The sequence below is a fragment of the Epinephelus fuscoguttatus genome, linkage group LG19 (genome assembly GCF_011397635.1).
Source record: "Epinephelus fuscoguttatus linkage group LG19, E.fuscoguttatus.final_Chr_v1".
NCBI lineage: Eukaryota > Metazoa > Chordata > Actinopteri > Perciformes > Serranidae > Epinephelus > Epinephelus fuscoguttatus.
This window is the reverse complement of record NC_064770.1, coordinates 14,542,267-14,564,741: the sequence shown is the minus strand read 5'-3', so window position 1 is coordinate 14,564,741 and position 22,475 is coordinate 14,542,267. Positions and strand designations below refer to the sequence as shown.

Genomic DNA, 22,475 nt, shown 5'->3' with positions numbered 1-22,475 from the left:
GTTTGTACCAAATCTGAAGAAATTTCAAGGTATTCTTTAGATACCCTGTTCACAAGAATGAGACAGATAAGGTCACAGTGACCTTGATCTTTGACCTTCAACCACCAAATTCTATTCAGTTGATTGTTGAGTCCAAGTGGATGTTTATGACAAATCTGAGGAAACTCCCTTAAAACATTCTTGAGGTATTGCGTTTACGAGGATGAGATGGACATACTCGAGATGGAAGTCACAGTGGCCTTGACTTCTGACCACCAAATCAGTGGTCTAATCAGTCCATCATTCAGTCAAAGTGGACAGTTGAACCAAATTTGAGAAAATTCCCCTCAAGGTGTTGGGATTGATGGATGGATAACAGGAAAACATAAAACTTCCAGCCATGGCTATCACTGGTATGAAGGCAGAAAAATCTTGCGCTGAGGTCTGCACGTTAGCTTTTTCTATAGATTTTAAATGGATCTCATGGTCTTCCTCAGTGGATGTTGTTTCCTCTGAAGAAAGCTATGAAAAAAGCTAGTAAGTGGATGTTAAACTTTTAGGGGTCGAAGGCACTCTGATTTCTCCCTCTTTGTCTTCTATCTGCAGATTGCGAATTCCATCCACTTCTCAGGATGTCAGAGACTGGACTCTATGTCATACAGAAACATGTCACCTCTCTCTGTTCAACCATTAAAATTAGTGGAAATGGGAGACTGAAGCTGGATCTAATAGTGGATGGTATTTCTGCTGAGGAAAGCTCTGGAAAAGCTTGTGACCAAGGTCAGGAATAGTTACCCATGCTAACTGCAGCAAAATTCTCTTCTAATGGCATGGGACAAGTGATACCTTGTGCTTTTGGTTCAACTAACAGTCTTTTTGAGCATGTATACATGCTATGATACACTTAGCTGATAACATGAAGATTATGGGCTAAGTGTATCACTACACATACCCACATGGAATTTGACTCCACTTTACTACTACTACATAATTCCAGTAATATTACAGATAGAAATAGTCATAAAGCTAAAAACACCAGAAACAAAGACAACAAAGCCAAACAAAGATAGCTAGAAGTTAACATATACCTTTATGTGCTTACAAGAAGGTAAAAAAAAATAGATGCAACTAAATATATGGATGAAAAAGATTAAAAGCAACAACTATGACCAACTATGCACAATGTCTATAATCAAATGTTTCTGTAAATTGTAAACAAATACATACAGCATAGAACCAAAGATATTCTTCTGTTGTTTGTACTGTGGCCAAGGAGGCCATTTTGCTTCAAAGTGTCTAACAAAAGGAGTCAGTCAGCCAATGGGCATTGGTCAGCCTTACTGTCCACTCTAAAACACCCTCTCATCCCCTGTTACTTGCTCAGCTGTGATTAATAGAGCCATCCCACTGACTCTGGAGCTGTTGCACATTTCTTGGACTCTTCCTTGGCTGTGCAGCTGGGCATTCCCCGGGAGCCTTTGTCAGAGCCCATTGACACCAGAGCCCTCTGTTTACCTCCTCTGCTTCATCACGCATTGAGCTGCTCTAGTTCACCTTGGCATAACAGGTTACCATCATGAAACTTCGTCATTCCACCGATGCATTTATCCTCACAACCAGTGATCTTGGGACCTTGACTCTAGACACATAACCCACATGCTGTCAGGGGAACAGGCCCCATCTTGCATTAGAGTCAACAGGCAGGACTTTTGGAAACATCCATATAGTTGGTATTCTATATGTTCTTTTCTTTATATAAAATTAATGAGACTTTGTGTGTGTGTGTGTGTGTGTGTGTGATTAAATTTTTATTTAATTTCTTCGCAAGATATCAGCAACAAATCATGTCTGCATCGCATCTACATGTGTCCATGTATTTCACAAATTATTCGGCTATTGAAACTCTAGAAAGAAAAAAGTGACCCACTGTCTAATCCTTCACTCCCCTCCCCAGCTGGCCCAGGATGACCTGCATGAATAAATAAATAAATACATAAATAAATATGATGAGATTTGGAAAACTAAACTGAAGGCATTGTTTTTAAAGCATGTTTTTAGAGTTGATTAAGAGATAATGTTTATGAGCATTTTTTAAAAACAGAATAGTAGTGATAGTTTTTGTTGTTTATGTTAATATTTATCCTTGATGAGGGACCCAGAGGTCAGGCAGACATTATATAACAGTGAGTCCATGGTTTCAGCCTCATTTCTGTGCTGTAAAAAGAGGCGTGGCTATAACACCGAGGTGAATGCTGATTGGCTGAAGCTGGCTGACGTATCCCGGAAGAAAAGCTCTAATTGGTCGGAGATCTCTGTCTGTTATGAATGAGGTATTTGTACGGGTGCAACGCGAAACTAAACTCACACTGAGCGGAGTGTTAGGAAATCTCTGGCACGATGTTGGTCAGTGTCGTGATAATTTCTGTCGCTTTAGTCGTATTTATACTTAAATATGTCTTCAGCGGCTCCGGGCCCAACCCCTTTGAGACGGACACTCGCGAGCCGTTGAAGAAGATGGTTCACGACAGGAAACAGAAAAATAAAGTGCTGAAGCAAGGTGAGTGACCAAGGCCGGAAGTAATAACGTTGAGTTATCTTTACCTAACGTTAATTTTTCCATGTGAAATTGATACTGTAAATCGTAAAAGCGTCAAGGTAATGTGTTCACTCTTTGTAGTCAGTCAGTGCAGCAGGCAAAGTGTCAGAATATGGCTGTGGGGGAGTTAACACTTTGCACAGTATTACAGTGTGCAGTAATGTGTTGCAACGTGCGCTATGGAGACCAGGGACATTGCTGTGTTTTTAACTGTGAACCTGACTAAACAAGCTGAACTGTCATACAAAGTTGGATCAGGTTGCTTTAAATTGTAGTTAGTTACTCACTCAAATTACATTACAAACTACATTGCACTTTTTGGAATTAGCAGCATAATAAATTGGGCTACAAAATAAACGTAGTAATATTTAAATAGTTTAGATTACTTTAAAATCAAATAATGTAAATATAGCATTTTATACCAAAATATAATGGGTGCAGCCACAAAAATTTGAGTTCCACAAATACAAATACAAAGAGTCTGGACTCAACACCTTTCCTTTATCTCCTGTCATCTCCAATTTCAGATCAACATTTCATGAGTGTTGGTTCTTGAAGAAAAAAAAACAAAAACGTTTCATAATTATAAAATTGCCATATTTTAAAGACACAATCTAAAATAAAATCATGTAATCCCTGACACTGTAACTAAATTAATTCAAATGCAATCTGGTCTGATCATAGTTACTCATTCTTTGTAAGATGATTATGTAATCCTGATTGCATATGATCTGTTATTATCCAACCCTAGACTTTGTATTTGATACATTAATTAAATTAAGGGTCAGTTTAAAGAAAATTGATGTGATATGTTTTGATTTCCATTCAAAAAAGCGTCCTCCCTCACAGGTTGTACTTCAAAATAAATTGCTATCTTCCAAGCAAAAATTAAGCAAAGCAAAAAATGTTCCATATATTATTGTAAAATAAATATATTTGAGTTTTGGACTGCTGGAAAGTTTTAATGGACAGTAGGTTTTCAAAGGCATAAGACAGAGAAAAACAGTGAATTTTCATATTTGCAAAGCAGATTAGTAATGGGTAGGGCTAGGGTTGTGGCACAGTATACTGATGTCAAGGTATACTATGATATGAAAATTGACAGTTATCATACCTTGTACATCTGCTTATTACGACACTGAAAAAAAGCAACTGGATGGAAGTCTCCCTTTTTAAAAGGGGGACTTCTTACACATACTTCCATTTAGAAAATGGTTTCAAGGTTCAAGTATAGTAACAACTGTTAACATTTGTTCAACCAAAAATAACCCTTCCATTTTCATTCCTTTAAGGGTCATTCTGACTGATAGTAATAAAACTGTAATACTGTGAAACTGAGATACTTTCTGAGACAGTTAGTGTACTGTAAAGATTTCCTACCGTTGCAACCCTAAATGTGGCCTTACGACTGACAGTAATGTCCAGTTAAACTTGCATTTCTGCATTTTATGTCAGTTGACTATAGAGTAAACATTTGTTCTCCTCCTGGAATCCTCAGATTTATTGTTATCATGCCATTTATGCCACAGCCATGCTGTTGTTTGAATGTTTCTTTGCCTTTTTCTTCAGGTTTTGTGGCCAGTAAAGTACCTGAAAACCTGGATGCCATCATCATCGGCAGTGGGATTGGCGGCCTTGGCCTTGCGGTGCTCCTGGCCAAAGTTGGAAAAAAAGTCCTGGTTCTGGAGCAGCACGATCGAGCTGGAGGATGCTGCCACACGTTCACTGAGAAGGGCTTTGAGTTTGATGTTGGTGAGAAAGATGACTCCTTTCTTCAATATGTCACACCTAATATTAAGAAGATATTGTGAAGGTTTTGATGAGAGAATCTTTTATAGACTGATTTTAAAATAACTTTCAACATTTAAGGTTTGGTCACATAAAACCGTGCTGTGTCCACATGTTTCCCGCTCTCCTTCCTCAGGAATCCACTACATCGGTGACCTGCTGGATCACAAGCCGTTCCGCTGCATGCTGGACCAAATAACTAATGGACAGCTGCAGTGGGAGCCTCTGGAAAATCCATTCGACCAAGTAGTTCTGGGACCTCCAGAAAACCGCCGCCAGTATCCCATCTACAGCGGCAGGACACGCTTCCCTGAAGAGCTGAAGAAGTGCTTCCCTGGAGAGGAGAAGGCCATCGATGAGTACATGAGGCTGGTCAAGGTAGGCTCTGCTTGCATTACAGACTGTGATCAGGCGGTTTAAAGCATCAGGACAAAATGTTGATGACCTGCAGCTTCAACACAAAAACTTGGCATACAAGGTTTTTTTTCAGTGATAATCAAGCCACTTAGTTCCTTCCTCTACTTATTTGAAGTGCAAAATGCCTTTCCCCCCGGTGAACTGTGCATTTATGAATTGTATTTCAACACATCAAGGCTTGATTATCCAGGTTTCTGTTGATGTCATCACTGATATTCTTCATGGACTCAAAGGTTGTTAAATCAAAGGTCAGAGTATTTGTCAAAGCCCCTTATTAGCTGACATTACATAACAGTAAACGCAGAGTTGCAACATTTGTCTTTGACACACAGATAAAGGAATGCCATCTTTTTTATCTTTGTGAGATCCGTCTAGTGCATCTGCTCTTTTTTCAACCTGTTATTCATCATTATAATAAACAGGAACAAACACAAAAAGACAGAAAAAGAAAAGAGAGATTCATTAAAAGTTGAGTAAATAAATTGAGTAGTGGGATTTATAGTAACATCCATCTATTATCTGTAACTGCTAACCCTGTTCAGGGTCACGGGCGAGAGGAGGGGTAGAAATTGGATAGGTTGCAAGATTATCGCAGGGCTGACAGATAGAGACAGATAACCATTCACGTTCACAATCACACGATCACACCTACGGGCATTTTAAAGTCACTAATTAACATCTGCATGTGTTTGGACTGTGGGAGGAAGCCTGAGAACCCAGAGAAAAGCCACACTGACATGAGGAGAACATACCCCAGCCAGTTGGCGAGTTTAAACCAGGCGACACCACTGCACCACTGTGCTGCCACCATGACACAATAACATTCACTTTTTCACGGGCCTACGACATTATGTCTAATCAGTATCTGCCATTTCGTAGGTTAAATCTACGGGTATTGTTCTATACTAGGTGCATCCTCACACAGCCAATGTCTGATGTTCTAATCAAATCTTACAAATGTTAGAACAACAATTTAAACGTCATGAAACATAGTCAAAGTACATCCGAAACCCTCTGAATAAACAACACAGCAGAGTTGACTTTGGGAAGCATGGGTGGGATCACTACAGAAACAAAATGACTTTCTGACTAAGAGCACATGTGGTTGAACCTGTTTCTAGGTATGATGCATTCTTTTAAAAGGTGTGAAAAGTTGTCCCTGCCATGCACCTGTGTGAGCCAACAAGGTGTGGACATCCAGTGGAAATGACATAAACTGCATCACAATGTGAGCCTGTAAAAGCGCTGTAGTTGTTAGTGTGATGACTGTGCTGATGGAAGGTTGAGACGGTGTTGTGATAACTTCATTTTGTTGCTGCGTTTAGTGGGAGATGTGACCGCATTTCTAATGAGATCGGCCATAAACATTATCCCTGCATGATCTAATCTGTAGTGTTTTGTTATCTCTATGTCAGTCAGTGTTATTCTCTTTGTATTTCTGCTATCGTCTCCTCCGCTTAACAACTTAAAACTCATTAAAGTCCCCCAAAATGTTCAAACAGTTTTTCCCCTTAGGTGCTCTTTTAAGGGCTAAGGTGCTTTGTAAATAACTTTTTTATTTACCAGGGCCTAGTCTAAACTCTAAATTCTGAGAAAACATAAGAATTCTAAGAATTGTCTTTCGCCACGACTATAAAGCTTTGTGAATACAGCCCCTGACTTTTTTAACTCCTTATCAGCCAACAAGAGCCCAGAGGTCCTCTGCTGCTGGTATTCTAAATATTCTAAATGTCACTGAAGTATCCTTGAAAACAAGTAACGTTAAGCTGCTATGCTCATTAAGCCACAATTACAGCTTTTATTATTATTATTATTATTATTATTATTATGATAATTATACTAGCCATCATCTGTGTGTCTTGTGTGTTCTGTCTTTAGAAAGTTGGTCGGGGCATTTGGCTCCTCGCTCTGCTGAAGACCTGTCCCGTCCCATTGGCCAAGTTCCTGGTCTACACCGGCCTGGCCAAACGCCTGTCCTTTTTCTTTGAAATGGCACCTCGCAGCCTGACAGAAGTGGTTAACGAACTGACGGAGAACAAGGACCTCAGGGCTGTTTTCACCTACATCTTTGGCACCTACGGTAGGCGGAGCTACGGTTCTGTCGTTCTAATCAGTGTATTTCCAAAGTGCTGTCTTCATCTTTTTCATTTCGTTCTCCGATGTGCAGGTAACATGCCGAAAGATTCCAGTTTTTCCATGCACAGCTTGCTGGTCACGCACTACCTCAACGGTGCCTGGTATCCGAAAGGTGGAGCCACTGAAATCGCCTACCACATGATCCCCATCATTGAGAAGGCTGGTGGTGCTGTTCTAGTCCGAGCCCCAGTCAACCGCATTCTGTTCAATGATGCCAAGGAAGCTTATGGTGGGTGTAATCTCCTCCGTGTGTCTATACAGAAACAAACCGTTAATCTCTCAGTGGGAGCTGCTTCATGTCTGTTGTTTGTTTTCGTGGTTTCAGGTGTGAGCGTCATGAAAGGCCAAGAGGAAGTCCATATTCGTGCCCCTATGGTCATCTCTAATGCTGGTATCTTCAACACCTACCAGAAGCTGCTGCCCAAAGAGCTCCAGGCCATGCCAGGTACGAGAGAAGTGCTGCAACTAATGATTATTTCCATTTGTTTTAATTATGTTTTTATTTGTAAGTAATTTGCTTAACCCTTCATCTGCTTATTAGTGAAGTTTTCATGTTAGTTTAACCTGTGAACTGGTGTTAAGGTTGTCCTTTATGATGTGACACTCGTATCATGCAGCTATCCAGGAGCAGCTGGGTATGATGAAGAACGGTGAAGGTGGCCTGAGTGTTTTTGTGGGTCTGAATGGAACCAAGGAGGAGCTTGGCCTGAAAGCAGACAACTACTGGATCTTTGCCGAGAACAATTTTGATGAACTGTATGTTGTTTTACATCTTGTGTCTGTTCCCTGTTACTATGGATGTCAACAGATAACTGTTAATTGGTTGACCGGTTATGCATGTTGGTCTGTAGGTTAATTTAGCTGTTCTTAAGTTTACTGCGCTGTGCACCAGATGGGTTGAGTGGAGTCAGCTAGAGGCACCGGTAATTTGGCGATTACTACTAGTGACACTGTCTTGACCCAACAGCATTGCTAAGGGAACTTGCCCTCCATCTGGTCTCCCCCGAGGGTGCCCAAGTGAGTAAGTGGCCCAATTTTGAGCCACAAACCCCCTTTAGCAATTTCAACCATGTTATCACTGTTAGCTCTGTTAGCACCGTTAGCAGTGTCAGCATGGCTAGTTGTGCTAAAGGGAGCTTTGTGTCTCAAAATGAAGCCGCTTAATCACCGGGGATACCTGGGGGGGAGACAGGAAGGTGGTCACCATATTTCCGTTGCAGTGACAACCGCGAATGAATGGCGTCACTAGCTAGCTCCCACCTGACTCAAGTGGTGCACAGTGCAGATTGGCCAAACAGCTAATGCTAGCAAAAGCTAATGTTAGCTAATCAGTAGGGACTAGAGGGTTGGCAGTGGATGATTCATTTCTGCATGCTAACATGAGTAGCTGTCTGTCTGTCTGCAAAGCTAACAGATAATAAAAGAAAAGGCAAGACTGCATCAAAAAACATAAAAATTTCACCACCTTTTAATGGATGCTTCTTCCAAATGCGGTGCTAAAGCTCAGAGTCAATGTCTTAAAAATGAATGGGTTAGTTACCAGTTAGTGGGTGTCAGGCTAGCAAAGCAAAATTAACAACTAAAATTAAAGACTGTCATCCCTACTTGTAACAGTTCACAGTTGAGTTATTCTCAAACTCAGACCTGACTCCTGAAAAGCTTCTATTCATTTTGCAAGGTCTTTTTTTTTTATTGAAGTTGAGTTATTGAAGTTTTGGCCACTTAAACTAAACCTGCAAATCTCAAAATGCCTCATGCTTGAATGAGGAAAGATGTAATTCTAAACTTTATTTGGACCTAAAGTCACTCTAATATAATACAATGTGTCTGAGAGAAACAAAGATACACATGGACTGTTGAGATTTTACTCACTGTAAAAACACACTGAAGTAACAGTGACCGTAGGGAGGACGTTTTGGTGCAGTATTTCAATAGGAGATATCTTTAATTAGAAATGTATAAATGTATCAGCTATATTACATCTGTGTTAATTCACCAAAATTACCTCTTTTCTTCTACAGGGTGGAGAAGTATTTGAATGGAAAAAGAGAAGACTCTGCCAGAAACATACCTCTCCTGTTTGTTGCGTCTCCATCTGCTAAAGATCCGACCTGGGAGGAAAGATCACCAGGTACAGAAACTGTCATGTGATGCAGCATGTCAGTTTTTATAGTGCTGGTAGGTCTGGTTTACCTAAAATATTCTCATATTTTCTTCACATTAGGGAAGTCCACCGTGAGTCTGGTCAGTTTTGCCAACTACAAGTGGTTTGAGGAGTGGAAGGACGGCAAAGTGACGAACAGAGGGCCTGACTACAAAGAGCTGAAACAGACATTCATTGACAGTATCCTGGAGGTGGTTATGGACGTCTTCCCTAAGATAACCAGAGACAAGGTAACGTTTCTGAATCTGCCTGCCGTCGTCTTTATGTAATGACAGTTTCCAAAGTCCCAACCAGGGAGAACTGCTATTATGTATGCTGCCCCCACTGCCTTAAATTTACTCGTTTGAAGCTGTGCTGCTCAAGTGTGCAACAAATTGCCAGAAGAGCTAAGACTTGAGACAATGCCGACCACTTTCAAATCCAAGCTACCTGTATACAATTGCTTTAAATTAATTACCTTTTGAATCAGTTCATATTTAAATTGCTGATTAAATGTAGATGGTGATACTGAAGTCTTAAACCAGGCCTGCTTTCCTGCTTTAGCAAAAATATTTACATCACATATCACATGCCTTTTTATGTGTAGATTGAGTATGTTGATGCTGGCACCCCAATCACAAACACGCACTATATTGGAGCCCCCAAAGGTGAAATCTACGGAGCGGATCATGGCATCGCCCGATTCAGCCCGGAACTCAATGCAACAGTGAGACCTCAGACTCCACTGAAGAACCTCTACCTGACAGGTTGGTCTGTCAGTCCGAATCGCCTATAATCCCTGACATGATTTCATAGTGTCATCTTAATTTGGTACATTTCATGTATTTTGTATTGCAGGTCAGGATGTGTTCATGTGTGGCTTCGCTGGCGCTCTCGCTGGAGCTCTCACCTGTGGTTCGGTCATTCTCAACCGCAACCTCCACCTGGATGCCATCGCCTTGGCAAAGAAGACTAAATTAATGAATGACAAATTGAAAGGAGAGTAACGGCTTAAACATTCAGCTGAGCGACCGTCAGTGGTGGGAAGGTTACTTTGGAAGTGTAGTAAGCTACAGATTACCAGTTAACCTGTGAAAAATGTAATAAGTATTGTAATTATTATAATTACATCATCAAAGTAATGTAACTTATTACACTGGATTACTTTTGATCACTTGTCAAAAGTCCAGAAATAGGCTATAACAGAAGACAGCATTTGTGCATGGCGAAAAACAGAGTGAACGTTTTATTCTAAAAAGGTAATATTCAGATGTAGCCCTTTTGTAATTATCAACATTTTGATTAGTAAATGTAATTTAATTACATGTTTTTTCTCAGTAACAGTGACTGATTACAAGACATTTATTTTGTAATTTCATTCCAAACCTATGTAACTAGTTTCTCCTCAGCACTTGATTGTTATACACTGTGATAGATGAGTAGTAAAGGGAACGTCTCACTCACTAAAATCCCTTTGTAAGGGGGTTCACAGCACGCAAGAGCAGAGAACCACATTTCGTCATACAAATACAAACAGGAAGGTGCCTTTTGGCCACAAACTTGTTCCATTAAGCAGTGCCTATGTTTTAAAACATGCGTACTTACTTTAGTTCACATTGAATACCTCGGTTTTGTTTCAGAAGTCAACGTGCACTTACCAAAGCTAACATGACCTCAGTTGTCGATGCAAATACCTTTTAAAACCCAAATATGCAGTTTGCTGTGTACATTTTTACTATTAACTCCTTGCCTGAGTTGTGTTTGGTTTTCAGATTGTAACATATTTACAAATGTCACTCCATTTTAATATTAAAGGGTATGAACAATGAATTGGTTGCAGTTTGGTCTTTCATGTTTCATGTACCTTAAAACTTCAATTAATAGCCCAGGCTATTATTTGCTTTATTCACTGAAATCAACAGGCTTATATTTGGGACAGGCCTTTAATTCCTTTTACACAGAACTGTTGCTCAGCAAAGATTGGGAAATATGATCAAATAGTTTATTTAAACCAGTATGAATATGACTTGTTTAAAAATTGCAGTGGTTAGCACTCTCGCCTCACAGCAAGAGGGTTCCTGGTTCGATCCCAGGAGGGAGCCCTTCTGTATGGAGTTTGCATGTTCTTCACCTGTCAGTGTGGGTTTTCTCTGGGTACTCCGGCTTCCTCCCACAGTCCAAAGACATGCAGGTTAATTGGTGACTCTAAATTGGCTGTAGGTGTGAATGTGAGTGTGAATGGTTGTCTGTCTCTGTGTCAGACCTGTCCAGGGTGTACTTTGCCTCTTGCCCAATGTCAGCTGGGATAGGCTCCAGCCCCCCTGCGACCCTCAAGAGGATAAGTGGTTACGTTAATGGATGGATTATGTATCAATTATGAATCATTCATTTGATACGGACACTACCCTCCAACTTCACCCTGTTAAAACAATACTCACAACTTGGATTAATTTTTATGAAAAACCCTTTTCATTCCTTTGATCTGAGGACCCTTAAGGACCAAAGGAGTATGAATAACTTACAGGGTAATCAAGGAACGGCCACATAATTTGAGGTAGCCAACAACCTGCTTTTATACATCTGAAGAACTTCTATAAAAAAAGTGAACTGCTTGGCAACCAGACCAGGCGTCTAATTGATACAGGTCTTTATTTGTCAAAATATGTAGCCACACTGGGCTGGTAAAAGGGACTGGGGTTTGAAACCTGGAGCGACATCAGTTTTCTTGTGCTGCTTTCGCATTTTTTTAGACCTTTGAACCCTGAGCTCCATTGGTGAATTTTTTTTTCAAAAACATAGCAAAAAGGCAGTGAGTAACTTAGTAAGAAATGTCCCACAAACTGCAAATTTTTTTTTTATAGATTTAGAGTATTATAAAAAGATAGGGAAAAAGAAAATAGCTAGGAAAATATATATTCATAATTCTTATAATTAAATATTTAAATTGTAATACTGAATTATTATAATTTTTAAGCAATATTTCCAGGTAATTTCCTTGTTTTACCTTGCAAAATGTTTGGGTCATTTCTTCTTTCATCACTCTTTTTTTTATTTTAAGTTTTACGTATATATTTATTACATTTGGTCGACAGGTTTATGTTTTTTTTTTTTTTTACTTTTATAGCACCACTCCATGCCACATCTCTGCATTTTGGGTGTGGTTAAGCATGTTGTTGGCATGAAATTAAATAAAAAAATCCTGTCTCAGTATTATTAAACAGTCACTTTGCTATTTATTACTAAGACATAAACAAAAAACTGACTGTAAGTGGCCCACTGACTACAAAGCAGAGTTGTTTTATCTGCCGACCTACATGTTTATTTGTTTATATGCGTAGTTTGTGCACTAAACCCGACAAAGTGTCTGCACATGAACGCAGCATCTGTTGACAGTGACTGACAGCAGCAGGGAGCACGTGTACAACCAGTGGGCTCACTGCATTGTAGATGTTGAGCTTTCTGATTAGTTGGCGAATAAAAGGGGTGTGATTTTGTGACCATACAGTAAGGCTACATTTTCCTGCAGGAGGCGGCATGGGGGAGACGGTCTGCTATTCAGTCTGAGGTAAAGTAAAAACATCATAGCTGCTCCAACAAGAGCAAAATGACCGCTTATTAACTGCGTCAATATAATGTTATTACAGGTGGTTTGGTGTGTGACAGGTGATATTTACCTTCTAAGCTAACCTGCACACACCTATTGACTCAGAGCTTCGTTAGCTAGCTTACTCTGTGAGTTGAACTAACTGTTGAAAGAAAAAAAAGTACCATATTTAACTGTTGTCATCCTTAAACAGACTTCTATCTACAAAGTTCAGGTTAAAATATCCTGAATTTGGAGGACCATGGACGTCTACGCTAAACCTTTGTGCTACGAGCTGCTGGCAGAGGTGGGAGAGGGTTCCTACGGTAAGGTGTATAAAGCCAGAGAGACGGGGGGGACACAGCGCCTCCTGGCGGTGAAGAAATTCAACATGCTGGAGGACACGTCAGAGACCGGGATCCCTGCCTTTATCATCCGCGAGGTGGCGCTGCTGCGTAAAATGAAGTACTTCAACCATCCCAACATAGTCAAGTGAGCTCAGGCCTTATACACTCACTTTATTAGGTACACCTGAGTAACACTTAAAGATGCACGATATCCAATATGCCGATACACTTGATGGCCACTTTATTAGGTACACCCTGCCAGTACTGGGTTGGACCCTCTTTTACCTTCAGAACTGCCTTAATTCTTTGTGGCATAGATTCAACGAGGTGCTGGAAACATTCCTCCGAGATTTTGGTCCATATTGACATGATAGCATCATGCAGTTGCTGCAGATTTGTCGGCTGCACATCCATGATGTGAATTTCTTGTTCCACCAAATCCCAAAGGTTCTCCATTGGATTGAGATCTGGTGACTGTGGAGGCCACTGGAGTACAGTGAACTCATTGTCATGTTCAAGAAACCAATTTGAGATGATTTGAGCTTTGTGACATGGTGCTTTATCCTGCTGGAAGTAGCCATCAGAGGATGGGTACACTGTGGTCATAAAGGGTTGGACACGGCCAGCAGCAATACTCAGGTAGGCTGTGGTGTTTAAACCATGCTCAGTTGGTACTAAGGAGCCCAAAGTGTGCCAAGAAAATATCCCCCACACCATTACACCACCACCACCAGCAGCCTGAACTGTTGATACAAGGCAATGTTTTTCCAATCTTCTATTGTCCAGTTTTGGTGAGCCCCTATGAGTTTCTTGTTCTCAGCTGACAGGAGTGGCACCTGGTGTGGTCTTCTGCTGCTGTAGCCCTTCTGCTTCAAGGGTTGACGTGTTGTTCGTCCAGAGATGGTCTTCTGCATACCTTGGTTGTAACGAGTGGTTATTTGAGTTACTGTTGCCATTCTGTCATCTTCAACCAGTCTGGCCATTCTCCTCTGACCTCTGGCATCAACAAGGCATTTTCACCCCGAGAACTGCTCACTGGACATTTTCTCTTTGTCAGACCATCCTCTGTAAACCCTAGAGATGGTTGTGCATGAAAATCCCAGTAGATCAGGAGTTTCTGAAATACTCAGACCAGCCCGCCTGGCACCAATAACCATGCCACGTTCAAAGTCACTTCTACAAAGTCATCTTTCTTCCCCATTCTGATGCTCGGTTTCAACTTCAGCAGGTCGTCTTGACCATGTCTACATGCCTAAATGCATTGACTTGCTGCCATGCGATTGGCTGATTAGCTATTTAAACAAGGTGTACCTAATAAGTGGCCAGTAGGTGTATAACAAATCATTTGACCAATAACCGACACCGATATTGATATATTCACTTTTTTCCCTACCTAGTTTAGCGATCATTGAGTCTCTTCTATAGTGGAATTAACGTTGTAGTATACAGGCACGTTCTCATTGTGATGGCCCACCAGCAGATTGAGACATGAAATAGAACGCTTTTCAAAGCATGTTGGCCAATTCTGATTGTTCATTTTAAAGCCTATATTGGCTGATACTGATGACATGCCATTATTATCATGCATCCCTACTAAAACTAATGCAGTGATACAACAGTCCTGCAGTAAATCAGTCATGAAAGTTACAATGTTCAGTTTTTGTTAAAACTGTTTTAAAGAAGAGTTGATTTGTGGGTGATTCTTCAACTGTCAATGTTTTTGTGTCCCTGTCAAGAGAAATAAGAAAACCAAAAACACATTTCTCGTATTTTATTTTTGTCTCCGTTATTTGTCGAGTTGGGCAATATATCGATATTATATCAATATCATGATATAAGACAAGCTATTGCCTGAGATTTCAGGTATCGTTATATCGTAAGTGTTGTCTGAATTTACCAGACTGTTCTAGCTTTTCACTTAGTCATTATGTCTATATTACTGATAGTTATTTATTAAAAATCTCAGTGTGAACATTTTGTGAAAGCACCAGTGGTCAGCCCTAGAATATTGTAGCAATATCGATACCAAGGTATTTGGTCCAAAATATTGTGATATTTGATTTTATCCATATCACCCAGCCCTATGTTTTTGACACCAAAAGAAAGAGGATAGACAAGAATTAAATGGTAGGTCAGTCATTATTTTAATTATAGAAAAATTGGCCTTTTATGTTTGGTTTTTGCTATATAGAGTGCTCCATATTTGATAAAAGCCATTGGTCACAAAATCACAGCTGTACATATTTTCTTGTTTTGTTTTGTTTTTTTTTTAAATCCCACGCTGATTTTAACGTCCAGGCTGTTGGATGTATCTGCTGTGCCAGTGGGCAGGAGCTTGGACCTCACTCTGGTGCTGGAATACATTGACCAGGACCTGTCCACCTACCTCTCCAAGGTCCCTGCTTCTGGACTGAGCCGTGACTGTATTAAGGTCTGAACTCATCACCGGACTTGTCATTGTGTAGCTGCATTAAAAAAACAGTGAAACAAACACTTGCATACCTTTTTGTTAAATGTATGCACCCCTAGAAAAACGGGATTGCAATTTCCCCACCTCATGTTCTTACCTGTTGTGGTAGTGAAAGTGACCTGGCAAACACTGAGATGGTGAAACAAGTTCTGGGAAATGGCAGGACAACACAAACACACACATACACACACATGGAAAGTTAGGTATAATGTTTGTCTGAGAATGAGTATAAGAATGTTTTTTAAACTACTAGTGCTGTCTCATTGTTGTACGCTGTGTCTTCAATAAAACCCGCAGAAGGCTGTGAACCGATCCAAGTCATATAATTATACGCCATTTTTTCCTAACAACTGTACATGTATATCCACTTCTTAGTAATGAGTATATGTATATATATATATATATGTATTTATTTTGAAATTTGTTTTATTCTGAAAATTGACCGGAGGCTGCTGCTGTTCCTTTGTTTGACTTCCTGCCCGGCTTGACACATTCGCTCGTGGCTCGCGCAGAAAATAGACCAGACGCCGAAACGATCGCTGCAGGGCGGCGTGGATGACACTATCAGTTAACATGGGCGCCGAAAGGAAACTGGCTTCGCTTCTTGGCACTTCAAGGCTGTTCGCAGCACTTCCGCGGGCAGTATGGCCCTGGCGTTATACTCCTCCGACAAACATCATACCTAACTTTCCGTGTGTGTGTGTGTGTGTGTGTGTGTGATTGTGATTTCCTGCCATTTCCCAGAACTTGTTTCACCATCACAATGTTTGCCAGGTCACTTTGCTCTCACCATCACAATGTTTGCCAAGTCTATCTGCTCTTAGGCTTCACCCCAGAGTGAGACCATTCAGGATTATTCAATTTTAGTAAACGTGTTTTACTTCTAACTTTATCCCAACTCTCAGACATTTCTTGGCCTTTTCGCTACCACACTGTTCAATTATTTTTGTTTTTGTGGCTAAGTTGCAGATTTTACACCGTCCCATCACACTTAAATGATTTCTCTTATCAGACATGGTATAAGAGGCCTTACAAATCACTTACTCTTATCAAATTCTGCTCAACACCCTCATACACTGAGCCACAGCGTGGGGCTGAAGGTGTGTCCAATGTACTGTGAACTAGGGCTGCCACTAACGATTATTTTCATTGTCGACTAATCTGTCGATTATTTCTTCGATTAGTTGACTAATCATTTAATCGGAAAATGTGTTAAAATGTTGAAAAATGTCGGTCTGTCTCTCCCAAACCCCGGAATTACATTATCTAATGTCTTGCTTCATACTCACGCCTAAGGGTTTTAGTTCACTGTCATGGGAGAGTGTGTAAAGCTGCCAATATCTGAACGTAAGAAGCTGCAGTAAGAGTATTTTGGGGTACTTTTATAGTACTTTTCTATGAAAAATGACTCAGACCGATTGGTCGACTACTAAAATAGTCACTGATTATTTTAATAGTCGATTATCATCGATTAGTCGACTAATCGTGGCAGCCCTACTGTGAACTGAACGTGTGTCTCTTCTCAAAATAAAATGGTCTACAAAGGCTGTACCATAGTTTAACAGAAAGTTCACAGCCTTGCCTCAGGGAGCAAAGCTCATGGTGTATTCAGATGGTCCTTATTGACTTGCAAAGCTGGAAATTTCTGTTTTAACAGTATAATGTTGAAGAAAAGTGATTGACAACTAACATTTTACCAGGCAAATGATGGTCTGTATATCAATCTACTTCTTTTTTGCGATTTTTTTGTATTATTTCAGAAAACATCCAGGCTTCCTGACTTATATTGTTACACCTTGTAGCAGCTTTGAACTTGGATCAGTTCATGTGATTTATTAAATGGTAACTGGTGACAAGCGGATCCTTAAAGGGACACTTCACCCCAAAGTCAAAAATACATATTTTCTCTCTTACCTGTAGTGCTATTCATCAGTGCAGGATGTTTTAGTGTGAGTTGCAGAGTGTTGGAGATATCGGCCTTAGAGATGTCTGCCTTCTCTTCAGTATAATGGAACTAGATGGCACTCAGTTTGTGGTGCTCAAAGAGCCAAAAAATACATTTGAAAAGCTCACCAGCAATGTCTCTTTCCAGGATTCATGACCAAATTACACAGACTAACCGTATCACTACACAGAAGAAAGCGTGCATCTACTACTAGCTCACCGAGCACCTAGCTAGCTAGCATTACAGCTCAGCCGTGGAAGACGCCATTAATATTTACGTCTTGTGCTGTCAGGGGCACCAGCCTCCCATTTATGAGTAGATGCATGCTTCCCTCTGCGAGGTGTTACGGTTGGCGAGTGTAGTTCAGTAGAAAGAAAATAGTTCTGACATGAAACTGCTCATAACAAGGTCTGTGGATTATCTTGAATAACCAGGTCATGATTTCTGGAAAGCGACATTGCTGTTGAGTTTTTCAAATGAATTTTTTGGCGCTTTGAGCACCACAAGCCGAGTGCCATCTAGTTCCATTATATTTAAAAGAAAGCAGACATCTCTACAGCCGATATCTCCAACACTTGGCAACTAACTTTAACATCTGGTAACCTTGCTGTGGTCTTATATGTCCTGACTTCAAAAGCTAACAAGAGTCGCATGAGAGTTGTAGTAAACAAATGACAGTTAGCAATGAATTTTTATACACAGAGACGTGTTCAGTCTAAAAATAGTCCCTGGATTTCCACACATCTGTTAACCTCTGCAATGCCGCTGTCTGTCTGTCTGTCTGTCTGTCTGTACAGGATGTGATACAGCAGCTGCTGCGAGGATTGGACTTCTTGCACACAAACATGGTGCTGCACCGTGACCTGAAACCACAAAACATCCTGGTCACCAGCCATGGAGAAGTTAAGATCGCAGACTTTGGATTGGCACGCATCTACACCTTTAACATCGCTCTCACTCCAGATGTAAGTGAGGCAGCACATAAAGATAGGACTGAGCACTGTTAACTGGGGCTGCAGTAATCCATTTTAGAGTGTGTTTCTCCCATATATAGCACTGTGTTCTGTCTGTTCCTGTGCCTGAGGTGAAAACTGTTCTTTTGTCACTTCTCCCACCCCTGGCTCTGTGTCTTTATTTCCTACCTCCTGTCCTCATACCTCCCTCTCTCTGTTCAGGTGGTGACGCTGTGGTACAGAGCCCCCGAGGTGCTGCTACACTCTGTTTACATGTCCTCAGTGGACATGTGGAGCGCTGGCTGCATCTTGGCTGAGCTTTTCCTCTTGAGGTAAGGAGTCTGTGTCTGGCTGCAAGAGATATGTGGCACTACAGAGTCTAATTTAAGAGGTAAAACATTCTCTACATTTGTCACAAATAGAAATAAGGAAGCCATATGATCTTTGTTGTGCCTTGTCACACACAGACCACTGTTTGAGGGATACACAGAGATACAGCAGCTGCAAAAAATCTTTGAGTGAGTAGTTTTCTTCTCTCCCTATATAAATATATTGGCATCGTGCTGATCTGCCTGAATTATCACCCTATCAAATATGAACAACCATCAAGTACGACATTATCACCCTATCGTATGAATGTGAGGCAGTTTAACGACAATCTGCAAGACGTTTGCATTTCCCTGTGAATGAATAAATAAGACTTAAAATGACATTATTGCTGTAAAATGGCAGATGTACTTTTTATCCGCAGCCTGTTGCTCAGTTCTTTGCCTTACTGTTTGTTTTGCAGGGTGATCGGTTTGCCCAGCGAGGATGACTGGCCTGATGACAGCCCGATCTTATACTCAGTCGGCTGGGGGCCACAAGGCTCGTGCACCAAGCTGCTGCACAACCTGGGCCCAGATGAGAACGACCTGATATCTGTGAGCAGATCTGTGTTTCTATTTTAATGACATGCTGCCATGCCTCACCTTTCACACCTGGAGTTATACACAGGCAGAGACAGACTGACTTTGAGTGAAAGTAGCAGGTAGGGGTGACCCCGAATAGTCGATGATTTGGTGATTCGATTCAGAGAAGTCTGATTCGACGGCCAGTCTCGCCGTCGAATCGTCGCAAAATGTGGTTATGAAACAAGACCGTACCATTCTGACTATATGGCGGTGCTCACTGCTGCTGAACATCTTGATTTGACATAGAATGTATTTGTTTTCTAGTAATTCATGATATATAGCCTATTTTGATACAAATATCAGCCTAATTTCTGTTAATAAAAAACTGAAAATGACGCGTGCGTTTAATCAGTAGGCATAATCATTACTATGCATGAATAAATCACCCAGTTGCTCGATCCAAATAAGCTGAGGTGAGTGACTGCACTGCAGGACCATCAGAGCAGCACCGAGGCCTACGGTGATTTAAAGTTAAAGCTAAAGTCCCACTGATTGTCACACACCTGAGTGTGTGAAATTTGTTCTCTGCATTTGACCCATCCACTGAGGGAGCGGTGAGCAGCAGCGGTTCCGCGCTCGGGAATCATGTGGTGATGATTTACGGTGGAGGAGGTATGTGCTCTCAAATCAAACTTTTTTGAAGGATTATTCGTTTACCTGAAGTGTCTTCAAACAAATTTCACCGCTGATTGTTTTCTTGATTGACTCTGATTTGGCTAGAGTGCACGGTCCGTGTGGATGAACTTGTATTAACCTGAGTTGATTAATGAAGTAACTTGAAGTCAGAAAGAAGGAAAACGGTTTCTAAACCTTTTGATGATGTTTTTGGATGTTTATTTGTGAATGAAATGGCAAGTTCTGACGAGTCAGAAACGACTCCTGTTAAAGACATGCATGAGGCTGCAGCGTGTCTGCGCTTAGAGCATCATACCTTGATGAAGTGAAAGGAATAAAGATAAAGATAAAATGATAACCCTTTTACTTTTATTATTATTATCTTATTATGCCAACTGAAGAATTAAGTTTGTTTATTTGGGTGTTTTAGCTCTTTTCTCTGGAGCGGAAACTGACGCAAATGAGCTCATTAATCAATGAGGGGGAAAACAACATGATTCGACGATTGGTCGGCTAAAAGAAAAATCTGTCAAATCAGATTCGACTATGAAAATTTTTAGTCGGGGACGCCCCTAGTAGCAGGTGCTATCTACACCTTTTGTTGATGGAAAACTAGAAAAGAGTGGGTTGAGTAGAGCCATGCCATACCATACAGTGGAAATGTTGCTCAAGAGTCTATAATCATGCCACCTAACAGCTTTGTGAGGCTGTACTTTGGCGCAGTGTACCCTCAGTTTGTGCCTGTCCTGTATCACCATACAGCCAGGTCCCAAAGGTAACTATCCATCTCTGTAAAAGATAATTATTAAACAGTGATATCTGAAAAACCCAAATGGTTCAGAAGGACACTTATCACTGCTCTGAAGATATTTGCTGAATTCTCAAAGTCAGTAAGAATCATCCTCTGGGAAGCATCAGTGTCTGTTCAGCATTTCATAGCAATCCAACAGTTGCTGAGATATTTCAGTCTGCACCAAAGTGTGGATGGACCAGCTTTGCTATCTCTAGAGCCATGCTGCTGGTGGGGCTAAATATAGCAAACATTTGCGAGTTACAGCTTCACAAATCTAAAGAGTTGCATGCTTATCTGTGTTTCACGGAATAATAAATAGGTATTTTGGTTGGTTTTGGCTGCTGAGTAGGTTTATCTAAGACAAAAGAATCACAACAGTTCTTCTGTCCCAGTCATTTGTAAGGTGTGACCCCTTCTTACCTGCAGAAATGTTTGGCATTCAGACCGAGCTGTCGCATCTCAGCCGCCAAAGCCCTGGCTCATCCTTTCTTCATGAAGCACTGAAGCTACGGATGAAGACAAACTTCAGCTTTTCCTACCGTCAGCTGCACTAACTCGATCCCTCCTACACTTTTCTTCAGGAGTTCACCAGCATCATGACAAACTGTGGTCAGGTTTGAGGTAACAACTTTGTACCTTGTGAACATCAGTAACTGGTAGAACACGACTCTGATGGTATAAAACACTTATCACAGTCAAATATCTGGTAAGCAAAACATTATTGAAGGATTACTCTGTGACAGTCTAACGTAAAAGTATGATGTTCTTGAAATATTTGATGCAACTTTGTGTCTTTCCACAAATGTAGTGCTGCTTTGTTGTTGCTGAGTGTTAGTATTAAATTCTGTTTTGCTGTAAACTACTGGCGACACTATTATGAGCACCTTTAAGTTGCTGAGTTGGTTTATGTTGTTTCACCAAAGCCTTTTTGTTCAAGAACTTTATCATTGTTATTGTTTTATTTTATTTTTTAGGTATTTTTTAGAAGATAATTATGGTGTAACCACTGGAATACACCTGTATTTATGTTTGTATCGACAGATTGTACAAGATATTTTTCTATGAGTTACCCTGTTCATCCAAGAAGCTTTCCTATAAATGATCGTCTCCCAAACCCGTCCCTGCATTTGAATGCAACACCGCTGATGACTGATAAATTCAGGTAGATTGGCGATGTGCTGATTTTGGTTGCGACTGATTGTGAGTTTGAACAGATTTCTCAGGTGCACTTTTTGTGTGAACAGTGACTTCAAGAGCCACATTAGCAGGCAAAAGATGATGGACAAACATTACATATTGTCTTGCAACTGCGTAGTCTGAACAGAAGGGGGCAGTACTGAAACAGGTAGGGAAGAACCATCTGCATAATGGGTCCTCAAATTTCCCACAGTCCCAAAACTTTAGTTGCAAATATTTGCTCCCCACTTAAAGGGTCAGTTCACCAAATTACAAACATAAATTTCACTCATTTCTAATTCGGTCTAGCTGAGCACACAGTTTTGGTTACTGTATATGCTGAGGTTTTTGAAACATCTGAGAGTCAGATATGAAAATTTTGAAGCAGCAGCGAGGATGTGACAGACATTTTAACGTGTTAATAAATGGGATTACAAAAGTAACATTTTAAAGTCATTTTAAAAAATATTTAAGTTGGAATTTAATGGACAAAATAACTAAACTTTTATTATTTATTATATTAAAATAATATAATAAATTGACTGTTTTTGATTATTTTATTATACATATAGTTTGATTAT

General features: G+C 40.5%; 2 protein-coding genes across 4 annotated transcripts; both read left to right on the top strand.

Moving 5' to 3' along the window:
* Positions 1 to 2,311: 2,311 nt before the first annotated feature.
* retsat.2 (retinol saturase, tandem duplicate 2) lies at positions 2,312 to 10,889 on the top strand. The gene is made up of 11 exons (XM_049561926.1): positions 2,312 to 2,536; positions 4,145 to 4,327; positions 4,500 to 4,741; positions 6,659 to 6,860; positions 6,948 to 7,145; positions 7,242 to 7,361; positions 7,534 to 7,672; positions 8,938 to 9,047; positions 9,141 to 9,310; positions 9,667 to 9,826; positions 9,918 to 10,889. Exons 1-11 carry the CDS (start codon positions 2,377 to 2,379, stop codon positions 10,064 to 10,066), a joined length of 1,833 nt encoding a protein of 610 aa, XP_049417883.1. The 5' UTR covers positions 2,312 to 2,376; the 3' UTR covers positions 10,067 to 10,889.
* A 1,354-nt stretch (positions 10,890 to 12,243) lies between these two features.
* cdk21 (cyclin-dependent kinase 21) lies at positions 12,244 to 21,886 on the top strand. 3 transcript variants are annotated; one of them, XM_049561217.1, is made up of 8 exons: positions 12,244 to 12,624; positions 12,878 to 13,134; positions 15,288 to 15,420; positions 18,202 to 18,369; positions 18,580 to 18,689; positions 18,825 to 18,875; positions 19,148 to 19,280; positions 21,145 to 21,886. In XM_049561217.1, the coding sequence occupies exons 2-8, from the start codon at positions 12,905 to 12,907 to the stop codon at positions 21,220 to 21,222; spliced, it is 903 nt and encodes a 300-aa protein (XP_049417174.1). In that variant the 5' UTR covers positions 12,244 to 12,624; positions 12,878 to 12,904; the 3' UTR covers positions 21,223 to 21,886. The 3 variants fall into 3 exon arrangements, with proteins under 3 accessions (XP_049417174.1, XP_049417175.1, XP_049417173.1); XM_049561218.1 differs by having other exon boundaries at positions 12,873 to 13,134; XM_049561216.1 differs by having other exon boundaries at positions 12,857 to 13,134; positions 21,145 to 21,883.
* The last annotated feature ends 589 nt before the right edge of the window (positions 21,887 to 22,475 follow it).